Source organism: Rhineura floridana, chromosome 19 (genome assembly GCF_030035675.1).
Source record: "Rhineura floridana isolate rRhiFlo1 chromosome 19, rRhiFlo1.hap2, whole genome shotgun sequence".
In the NCBI taxonomy this organism is placed as follows: domain Eukaryota; kingdom Metazoa; phylum Chordata; class Lepidosauria; order Squamata; family Rhineuridae; genus Rhineura; species Rhineura floridana.
In genome coordinates, this window is record NC_084498.1 from 7,968,403 (window position 1) to 7,979,925 (window position 11,523).

The window sequence follows — 11,523 nt, forward strand, 5'->3', positions numbered from 1 at the left end:
TGGCCGTTCACTCGGCCAGATAGGCGGCATAAAAATAAAATTTTATTATTATTATTATTATTATTATGATATCTACATGGAGACCTACCCTCCATGGCCAGAGGCAATTTACCTGAAAGCCAGTTACTGGGGAGCAACGGACAGGCCCTTCACTGTCCTGCTTTCGGGCTTCCAGGAAGCATCTGGCTGGCTGCTGTGGGGAACAAGATGCTGAGGTGGACCACTGGTCTGATCCAGCAGGGCTGCCGCCTCCTTTGTCGCTTAGGAGCTGATCATGGGCTTGCTTGGTGATGCCTGACTGACTGAAGTTCTTTTCCATTTTTCCACAGGAAATGATGAATCAAGCCAGAATAGAGACTTCTGGTGTGAAACTAGAAGTAAATGAAAGGTGAGTCTGCAGCATCAAAGTTCTGTGAGGATGAAGATTATACCTGGTCTACATTTCATATAGAAATGTGAGAGTGTAGCTTTGGGCATAGATGCTCTGAAATTCAGTCTCAACATCTCTAGCTAAAATGGATTTCAGGTAGCATGGATAGGGAAGCCCTTTGCCAGAGAGACTGCACTTGGAATACAGGGCACAATTCTGGTTGCCTCACCTCAAAAAGGAGAGTGTCGAGCTGGTAAAGGTACCGAAAACAGCAACCAAAATGATCAAAGGTTTGGAGCAACTCCCCTGTAAGGAAAGGTTTCAGTATTTTGGACTTTTTTCTCCCACCCCAGAAAAAAGGTAAGTATGGAAGGAGATGATAAAAGTGTGTGAGATAAAACGCATGATGTGGAGATGATTGAATAGGAAGCCACTTTTTCTCCATCTCTCATAATACTAGAACTTGGGGCTATCGAATGAGGCTGAATGTTGGAAGTTGACAGAAAAAGGAAGGACTTCTTCATGCAGTGCATAATTAGACTATGGACTTTGCCTCCACAAAAGGCAGTGATGGCCACCAACTTGGATGGCTGTAAAAAGATTAGACAAATTCATGGAGTAAAAGGCTATCAGTGGCTACTAACCATGAAGGCTATGCTCTCCCTCCACAGACAGAGGCAGGATGTCTCTGTCTAAATACCAGTCACTGGAAACTGAAGGAAGGGAGTGTGCTCCTGCACTCTGGTCCTGCTTGCAGGCTTCCCATTAGGGCGTCTGGTTGGCCACATGGGTACAGGATGCTGGACTAGGTGGGCCACTGGCCTGATCCAGCAGCCAGGCTCTTCTTACATTCTTAGATGTTTCCTGTCGGAGTGCACAGTCCTTAACTAGATGAACCAGCAGTCTGACTCATTTTAAGCAAGGTCTGTCTATATAAATCTTTTAAAATAATATTATAAATGCTTTCTTTGAAATGTTTTCAATGTACTCACATTTCAAATCACTGCTTAGCCATGAAGCTCACCCTGAAGGTATATTTGGGAAAGTAGTTCTCTCTCTTGCTCTGAGCTGCCTACCTCACAGGGTTGTTGTGAGGATAAAAAGCAAACGTCAACTGTAAGTTGCCCTGAGCATGTGGATTTGCATAATATTGGCTCACATTGCACCCTCAGCACTCACCCTTTGAACTGAAGCATGAGCCTGTGGGTGGTATCCAATGCTAGAACTACTCAGAGCAGACCCAATTGAAGTTAATAGATGTGACTAACTTAGGTTCATGGATTTCAGTGGGTCTTGGTTAGTTTTGCTTGTGTGTAATAATAAGTGCAGTATGCTTCCAGGGAACTAAGAGGCTTTGCCATAGATAAGTAGGGAGGGAGAGGCTGTTTGTATGCATAGTTATTTTCCCCTTCAGTATGATTTTGAATTCTAATGCTGTGTTCTATCACTAGGTGGTGCTATAGTGCTGGCTGTTCACTTTTTATATGCTAAGACACTAACAAAAGGAAGGATGAAACAACTAAACTACCCTCATGCCTTTTATTTTATCATGCACCCTCAAAGAATCAGTTTCAGTGTTCCTTGGGAAAAGGCACAGCAGGAAATGTGGTTTTAAAGTGGTTTACCTTAGTAGTACAGATGCGCACGTAATGCATCTGCAAAGAATAAAGCATTCTACATTACTAACCTTGGTGTCTCTGGGTTGCATTTTTGTTGTCATGATTTTTTAAACTGTTGATTCCAAATGTGAGGGTTTAATCAATCCAGCTGGAGGGATTAAGCACCTTCCTCTTTGTTTCCCACAGAATCTTGAACTCCTGCACAGATCTGATGAAGGTGAGTGCCTTTTTAATTAATTAAAGCCCCGGCTAAGTACATGAAAAACCCATCTGCTGCCAGAAGGCTGGGCCTCAGGAGGGTATTCAACACTGCAAAGTTAACCAGAACTCTAGATATTTGGGATGAGCTTTTGCTTAAGGTTAGTGTTACTGCTCACAGAAGTTTTGTAATGGGGGTGGTGGCTTTATTGTTGTACTAGAAGACTTAAAAGTATAGACAAACCCTTATATTAAATAGAGTTGGGGGGCTTGTCTCTTTCAGGCAATCAGGCTTCTTGTGATGACATCTACACATTTACAGAAGGAGATTGTAGAAAGTGGACGGGTAAGCCTGGTTTCTGGATCCTCTGTTCTTCCTTTCCATTAAAATGGGGGAGGGGCACTAAGCATCTCGCAGGGAGGAGCCTGGAGATCTTGGCCACACCAGCTAATAGGGGGGAGGGGGCCTCCCTGTCTCCTGGAGACGCATCTGTGTTTAGATTGTGAGACTTCAAACAATGACTTTGCCGTCTTTTTAGGACCCAAATTTATTATTTATTTATTGCATCTGTACACCGCCCCATAGCTGAAGCCGAATGCAATGAAGCATTTAAATTTATGGCAAGTGCCATTTAGAGAATAATCTGACGGATGCCTCTGCCTTCCTTCCAAATTTGGTAGAGAATCTTTTTGTATGCAGAAGGCCCCCGATTCTATCCGCAGGATCACCAAACGAAGGAACTTCCGTTTTCTGACAGTGAACCACCCCCAGTGTCAGTAGGGAGCCTTAACCTGCATCAGGGGTGAGGAGCCTGTGGCCCTCCAGATGTTGCTGGACTGCAGCTCCCATCCTCCCTGGCCATTGGCCATGCTGGCTGGGGCTGATGGGAGTGGAACTCCAACACCATCTGGAGGACATGTTTGCAATTCCTGAGCTAGATGGACCCATGCCATCAGCAACTCCCCCCGGTATAAGGCAGCATTGTTTACTCATGCGTGTTCTTTCAGCAACCTGCACCTGCCACCCCTATTTTCAAAAAACAGAGCAGAGGGCGTGGTTTCCAGGCAGAATTGTGTCATCTTTTCCATTGTGTTGCGCGTTTTGCCTGCAGAGCAAAACTTAACCTCATTGTTCGACCTAAGTGTCGTATCTCTCCTGGGACACTAGGGTGCAGCAACATCGCAGGAGTTTTATGCTAAGAACTCCAGATGGACAGAAGGGCTCATCTCTGCTTCTAAGGCCGTGGGATGGGGAGCAACGCAGCTTGTGTAGGTATCTGGGCTGCTTGTGGTCTTTCTTTTTCCAAACTGCTTAGTTTGTTTCCTGAAGTGCATGGGACTGCAGAGCTGCTTATCTGCTGGGGAACAAAAAGTTGGACTTACCGTGAAGTGTCCTTCTGTTCAGTGGGGAGTGGAGCATACAGGAATGGGTTAACTCCTCCTGTAGGCAGAGCCAAACTGAAACAAAGTGTTAGATGGTGGCTAGCCGGAAAGGAAGGGAACCACCCTTTAACTGCCAGTCATGATAAAGCTGACCTTGCGAGGCCGGCCACCAAAAAATCGTAAAAAAACTACGCAACATGTGAAACATAGACAGTAAAAGAATAAGGAACAATAGTAGACAGTGCAGGAGGTTGTCATGGGAGGCCACATGAACGCAAATCACCTATGGACCTCGAAGAGGAGGTCCTTCCCACCCCTGGCCTAGCCACTCTTGCAGGGTGGGACTGTATGCTCCAGGCCTGCGTCTGGTTTTTCTGATCTGTGCCTTTTTGCTCCCTGCTCCAGGGAGTCCGCAGACAAAGTTGTCCTACACACAGGCAAATACGAGGAACTGATAGTCTGTTCGCACGAGATTGCAGCCAGCACAGCTCAGCTCGTAGCTGCCTCCAAGGTAATCATCCCGGAAAGGAAAATAGTTTGCATCTTGCCCTTTTTTTGTTCTTCCCTAAGTGTCCAAAACTGAACAAGCTTTGTATTGGGTCTTGAATTATGGAGGATTTCCTTTTAAAGTTCTCTGCTCTTAGGTCTGTACCAAAACGCAGGGAAAATGACCAATGAAATCTCAAAACAGGAAAAGGAGAGTTAGGGTTCAACAGTCACAGTGTGGGGTCTAGCACTGTCCTTCATGACTTGCAGAAGCAATAGCCTGCGTGCAAAGTAGTTTCACAGATACAAATATACCTAACTCTACCCCAAGAAGTCCGCTCTGCTCCCTCCCTGATGGTTTTCCGGAGACTTCTGAAAACGATCTTGTTCCAGAGAGCCTTTGGGAGGGACTGAAGGTACAGCCTGACACTGATTATATGCCTTCTACGTTAAATTTTACCGTTGTAGTTCCTTTAGTACCAATCCCTATATATATGTATGTGTGTGTGTGTGTATATATATATATATATATATATATATATATATATATATATATATATATATATATTGTATTTTATGTATTTTAATTTATTTTAGTATTTTAATTTATTTTAATGTTTTTGTGATTTTACTGTTTACAATTTTATTATGTACATGTTTGATTTTATTTTTGTAAGCCGCCCTGAGTGCCCTATTATAGGGTAGAAGGGTGGGATAGAAATATTTTAAATAAATAATAACTTCCATAACTTCTTCATAAGAACATAGGAAGAGTCCTGCTGGATCAGGCCAGTGGACTTTCTCGCCCCAGTGGGAAGCCTGTGCGCAGGATGTGAGCACAACAGCGCTTTCCCCGCTTGTGAATCCTAGCAACTGACGTTCAGAGGCATATCTACAACAGGGGCGGTAGAATATAGCTCGCAAGCCATTGATAGCCTTATCCTCCATAAATTTGCCTAATCCCCCTTTAAAGCCATCCAAGTTGATGGCCCTCGCTGCTTCTTCTGGGAGCAAATTCCATAGTTGCCTTAGTACTTTCTTTGTCTGTCCTGAATTCAGCTCCATTGAAGCTCTAGTATTACGAGGGGGAGAAATATCTCTATCCCCTTCCACTTTCTCCGCATCATGCACAGTTTCATGCATCTCTGTCATGTCCCCTTTTATTTGTCTTTTCTCTAAAAAGCACCAAATGTTGTAAACTTACCTCATAGGGGAGTCACTCCATTCCCTTGATCAGTTCTACAACATGCATTTTGAAGTGAGGCAACCAGAACTGCACACAGTGTTCTCAATCAAGTTTATTTGCAGTCAAAGACCCGAAATACAATATACAGTTGACTTTACTCATAATAAAAAACCAAGAATAAATAGAGAGAGAGAGAGAGAGAGAGAGAGAGAGAGAGAGAGAATAGCCTGGTTGACTAGGAGGGAGGGAGGATCTTCCTTCGAATCCGTTGGGCAGTAAAAATAAAGTTTGCGACGGATAAGGTTATTGATTTGTCCTTGCCATCCAGAAGATATTGCAATAAAACTATCCTGGACCTGCCAGGAACGTTTATTAAAATAGGATTTAAGTATCTGGAACGTGCCATGCGATAATAAGGGCAAACAAAAAGGACATGAGACAAGGACTCAATGTCTACAGTATTACAAGGACAAAAACGGAGATCAAAGGGGGTACCCTGGTATTGACCCACAATAAGCGAGGAAAAAATACAGTTAAACCGCGCCCTAGAGAAGGCGTGGTGGAATTTAGGTGTAGTCAGGTATTCCAGATAGGGGGCTGAATTGGGGAAGGGGAAACTTAAATTGGAGTATAAGGGAGAGCAAGTTTTAGTCGCATTTGTGAAGGAGCTTTAAAGGTAAGTATCCTTTAATCGAGTCTCTATGGTCCATCTGGCTGTCTCAGGATCCAATGAGGATAAATAATCCACTGAGAAGCCTAATAAAGCTAGTTTAGCAAGGAGGGCTTTGGACCACGAACTTGAGAAGGGATCACACCAAAGAAGATGTAAGTAGCCGGGGTGAAGGTTCATATAGGCTAGTTTGACCCAGTATCTAAAAGTTAATACCCAAGCATGGAATTCAAGGGAAGGTAAGCCAGCCTCCAGCCTGAGGGCTGCGCCCGGAACACAACGTGGGACTCCAAAAATTAGTCTTAAAAAAGTTGACAGGATTGATTCGATTTTAGGATTAAAACTTGGGGCCCGTAGGGGGGCACCATACAAAAGTTGAGGAAAAATATTTGATTTAAAAACCTGAGATGCGGCGGGAATGTACTGTCCACCTCTAGTATAAAAAAAACATGAGATAGCTTTCATTGTATTCCTGACAGTTTGCATCGCCGAATATATATGGGGGGACCAGGATAGGGAGGAGTGGAACAAGACCCCCAAGTACCTGAATTGTCTAACCTGGGCAATTTTTTCCCCATTAATTGTCCATTCGGAAGTTGCACGACGGCAGGAAAAAGCCAAAATTTTAGTTTTGTCAAAATTTATGAGTAATGAGTTTAGGGAGCAATAGGTCATGAAGGCTCGGAATAATCTTTTAAGGCCTATTGGAGACAAGGCAAGAAGGGCTGCATCGTCTGCATAGAGGAGCAGAGGACATTTTTGGTCAGCCACCTTTGGGGGATGGAAAGTGGGAGAATGACAGCATACACTGAGGTCACTTAAATAAAAATTAAAAAGTGCAGGGGCCAAAATACATCCCTGCTTGACGCCATTATATACAGGGATAGAATTTGTTAATGTCCCATCGGAACCACAGCAAACACGGATGGTAGTCATTTGGTGGAGACGATGGATAAGGTACAGAAGTCTCTTATCGATGTTAGAGTGATAGAGCTTGGCCCAGAGTTTGTCTCTTGGGATGGCATCAAACGCAGATTTAAGGTCAACAAAGGCCACGAATAAGCCATTACCCAAGGGGCCCATGTATTTTTCTGCCAAATGATTCAATAGGATGCAGTGGTCCAGTGTGGATCTCCCTTTCCTAAAGCCAGCCTGTTCCCAGCCTATGTTTTCATCCTCTAGCCAAGAGGTCAGCTTTAGATTTAAGTAGCTGGCATAGAGCTTGCCGACTACCGAGAGGAGGCTGATTGGCCTATAGTTTGACGGCTCGTCTCTGGCTCCTTTCTTGTAAATAGGAATGACAATGGCTTCAAGCCAGGAGATGGGAAAATAGCCGGTGTTATTAATTGAGGTAAATAGATTTGCTAGGAGAGGCGTCCACCAGGCTTGGTTGGACTTTAGTAATTCAGAGGGAATAGCATCTGGACCAGGTGCCTTTCCGGGTTTCAGAGTGCCAATCAGAAAGGAAATCTCACTCTGTGTAACCGGCAGCCAGAAGGGTTGGGTAGGAGAGTCCGCAAGAGGGAGAAATAGCGAGGACTGGCCATTCTGAGTTGCGAATAGGTTAGCGAAGTATTGCTCCCAAGTGCTGGCAGGAATATTACAGGAAATATGGTTGGAAGAGGTTAGGGCCACACAGTGTTCTATATCCCAGGATGTCTCTTGGCCCAAGGGGTACTCAGCCTTTGAGCTTGCTTCTAGCTGTAGGTAGTGGGCTTGAAATAAGGGGTTCTTGCCACTAGCGGCTGGTGCAGAGCCCCCCCTGGGACTCTGAGACAATTTTCCTCCACTACCACCTTCATTTTGAAGCTTTAGGCTTTTTTCCTGGGCTCTTTCCCCTGGTCTAAGATCAAGGGCCCAAGCTGAATCCAGAACAACATACTCTTCTAGCCTTCTTATTTCCCTTCTTTTAGAAAATGGCTCCAGGGATCAGAGGTTGGTACTAGGGGGCAAGGTTCGCCTCCCAGCTCCTCATTCAACAGGAATTGTCACAAATTGATGGAGAAGGATAAGGCTATGATCTCTCCAACTCTCTGAGGCTGTAATGTGTCTGAATACCAGTTGCTGGGAATCACAAGTGGAGATGGGGTTGTTGCACTCACGTCCTGCTTTTGGGCTTCCCAAAGGCATCTGGTTAGCCACTGTGGGAACAGGATGATGGCCTAGAAGCCTTTGGCCTGAGCCAGCAAGGCTCTGCCTAACAGGATGCCCCCATTTCAAAGTGTCGGGGGACTCCTTCGCCATCTCTTGAGCTCCGCTGAATGCCACCAGTTTGAAGAGCGTTCATGCTCATTTCTCTCAAAGGTGATGAGTTCTCCCTGTGATCTGCTTATGGATTTCCAGCCAGGCCTTTGGTCTGATGCAGCAGGATCCTACTTATGTTCTTCACCTTCATATACTAGGAAATGAAGGAATTGGCCCAAGGAAAGCCCCCAGCTGCCACTGCTCAAAGCTTTATGTTGGACTAGCAAACTTGTACTTGGCTCTGCGCCAGAGAAAACTAACCCTTTGCGCCTGTGTTTTCCCTACACCCTGGGAAAAAATATTTAAAAGAGTTATCTTCTTGATGATGACAACAGGTGAAAGCGGAGAAGCACAGCAGAAACCTGGGCAAGCTGCAGGAGTGTTCCCGCACAGTCAACGAGAAGGCTGCCAACGTCGTGGCTTCCACCAAGTCAGGCCAAGAGCAGGTTGAAGACAAAGGTGGGGGCAGGCACGGAAGCGGGAGAGGCGGAGTCGAATGGCTGGCATAGGTTCCACGGAATGCTTTTTTAAAGTCTTCCAGGAACTGCAATTCATGCAGTGCTGCTTGCTGGCTTGCAAAATTATTAGGGGAAGGAAAGTGGTGGGAGGAGAACAGGGCCAATATAAAAGGCAGACATAGCAGCACAATCACTGTAGTCGTAGCAGTCTTTATCATCATCATCCTTTACTTCCTCCAAGAAGCTTAGGGTACTGTGCATGCTCCTCTTTTATCCACACAACAACCCTATGAGGTAGGGTAGGCTGAGATACTGATCAGCCTGGGAGACTCATGTCCTGCTTGTGGGCTATGAGAATAGGATGCTGAACTAGACAGGCCATTGGCTTGATCCAGCAGCCAGGCTCCTTTTATAGTCTACTAATGGGGGGAGGCGGGAATGACAACTAATTTGAGCAGGGTGGTGGGTTTGTGGGTTTTTTTGCATGGAAGAGCAAGCTTCTAGCAGTTCATAGCTATGATGTTTTATACTTGGTGACACGTGTATCGGCCAGAGAGGTGGAGGCAGAACTACCTTGTGGATCAAATTAAGATGTGTCACTGGCAAATCTGTACTATTTAATAGCAAAAAAAGAGTGGTGGATGTGGGCTTTTTTCTTTTAATAAAGCAAAAGAGTACAGAATACTTTTCCCAAATACTGTCCTTGATCAAAAATGACAGAGATTGGGGGGGGGGGAGGAAACCCAAGATGCTGGAGACAAAGGAATATGAGTAAAAATTTCCAAATCAATTTATTGAGAGAATGAACCCAACATGTTTCAGCCACATAAAACTTGGCCTTCATCAGGGGCAAACGTGAAACATGTATCCAAAGTAGTCTTTTAAACAAATTGTACAAATATTGCAAACAGCTTTAGTCTAATTCTGCACGTGATTAATTTCATACGTTCCCCCCCCCATCTTTGCCTTTTTGGATGCCAGCCACCTGTGCTACCTACTTGATCAAAAATGTCATGAGGGCCCAGTCTCCTATTACATACTATGTTGCTCAACACTTCTGCTGAAGCAATCACAGACTGGAGAGGGGCAAGGATTACGCTAGCAGTACATGACAGCCTTTTTTTTAAAAAAAAATTAACGCTCCTCTCCCTCTGCAGAAAGCACATGTAACTTCCATAATAAACTTGATCTTCTCTTCCTCTCAGATACGATGGACTTCTCTGGAATGTCCTTAATCAAACTCAAGATGGAGGAAATGGAGACACAGGTACTACGAGGTCTTTGATAAGGTAGAAAAAGCTGGTGAAAGTATAAGTGTTGGACTAATAGTTCCTGAAATGGCTCTCATGGATGCTATTAGAACCAACTGCCCTGTGCACAACAGAGGAGAAAGCTGCCATCATTGGCACCCCTTTAGAAAAGGCTATGTAGACACAGCCTTGATTACTGTCAGCTGAAGAGTGGGTAAAAATGCTTAATGGCAATGGGTAGCTATTAGGGGAGAGGAGTGGGGCCCCTCTGCCTCCTCACTTTTCAGAGGTTGGGGCTGATTTTATCTAAGGGCCACGGAAGTAGCTGTCCAGGGGGTCTGTCCAACAGCCCTAACGCCCACCTTTTCCCAAAAATCTGGTCTGACTTCAGCAAGTGTGGTTAGTTACCAGCCACGTAGTTAAACAAACAGATTAAACAAACCAGAAAGAGACTAACCGTGGCCAACCTTGTGCCCTTCCATTGCTCTGGACTACACATCCCATCAGTCCCAGCCAGCATGGCTGGGGGCGATATCATCCAAAACAGCTGAAGGGCACCAGTTGGCAAAAGCTAGGAGCAGGTAGCAGACTCTGCAGATGATTCAGTAAAAGTTAATGGCCAGCTTACATAATATTTATTAATATAGCACCATTCATGTGTAAGTAGACAGGACTCTACCCAGGGGACATCACAAGTTAGGGGAGACGGTGGAGTGTGTCGTATTTTATTTCAGCTAAACAATCTAGGCCCCTGTACCCAACTGCTTGTGCCACAGGCTTCACAGAAGACATGGAGGCAGAGGGGACATGTTTGTGGGGCTGCGTGGAAGCACTTCCAGGCAGAAGGCAGAGAAAGGGCTGCAGTGGAAGGGAGATATTTTGAAAGTGGAAGGGCGGAGGTAAAAAAATGTTCTCGCTGTCTGGTCCATGCCAGTGGGTGTGACCCCTGGGTCACGTGTGAACTAAATGAGTCAATGGCTGTATAAGAAGTGTGTGTGTGTGTGTGTCTTTGATAGTGGTCACTTCCCTGTAGCTCAGCAGAGACTATTATTTGTTGCAGGTGAAGGTGCTGGAATTGGAAAAGACGCTGGAGAACGAGCGGCTTCGCCTTGGCGAGCTGCGACGGCAGCATTACGCTTTGGCTGGGATCTGCAATGAGACCACCGCTGGGGAGAAACCAGCAGTTGCCCATAAGCGAGGCAGCTTGAAGAAGCCACCTGTGGCTCAGAAGCCAGCCCAGCCCCTGAAGCCAGACCATGAGGTAGGGTGGCTGCTCTCAACCACAGAGCAGGAGGCAGGCATGGTTGGTTCTCTAGATGGAAAAAAGGAAGGACCTTTTCTCAGCTGTCAGGGCCGAAAACCATTCTGAAGCTTCTAGGCTTATCTGAACCGTTCATTATCAGAACAAGCTGCTGTTTTGTCACAGCTGTGTGGAATTTATGTTGGGAAGCCCACTTGAGATCTTTCTCATGAACAATTGAAATAACCTGCTTGCCATAGAAATGGTAATATCCAAGCAGAATGCTGTAGAGTAGGGGGTGGAGAACCTGTGGCCCTCCAGCTGTTGCTGGACTATTACTCCCATCAGCCCCAGCCTATGGGGGCAGTGATCAGGGATGATGGGAGTTTATTATTATAATTACATTTTTATATCTCACT

General features: G+C 45.3%; 1 protein-coding gene across 6 annotated transcripts in view; it reads left to right on the top strand.

Moving 5' to 3' along the window:
- HIP1R (huntingtin interacting protein 1 related) overlaps nucleotides 1-11,523 on the top strand; it is a 101,515-nt gene that overhangs the window by 87,099 nt on the left and 2,893 nt on the right. For all 6 annotated transcript variants that reach the window (XM_061603374.1, XM_061603375.1, XM_061603376.1 and 3 more), the window contains 8 exons: nucleotides 330-388; nucleotides 2,176-2,206; nucleotides 2,471-2,533; nucleotides 3,356-3,456; nucleotides 3,976-4,081; nucleotides 8,492-8,615; nucleotides 9,820-9,881; nucleotides 10,925-11,125. In XM_061603374.1, the coding sequence (XP_061459358.1) occupies nucleotides 330-388; nucleotides 2,176-2,206; nucleotides 2,471-2,533; nucleotides 3,356-3,456; nucleotides 3,976-4,081; nucleotides 8,492-8,615; nucleotides 9,820-9,881; nucleotides 10,925-11,125 (747 nt within the window). The remainder of the gene's footprint in view (nucleotides 1-329; nucleotides 389-2,175; nucleotides 2,207-2,470; nucleotides 2,534-3,355; nucleotides 3,457-3,975; nucleotides 4,082-8,491; nucleotides 8,616-9,819; nucleotides 9,882-10,924; nucleotides 11,126-11,523) is intronic.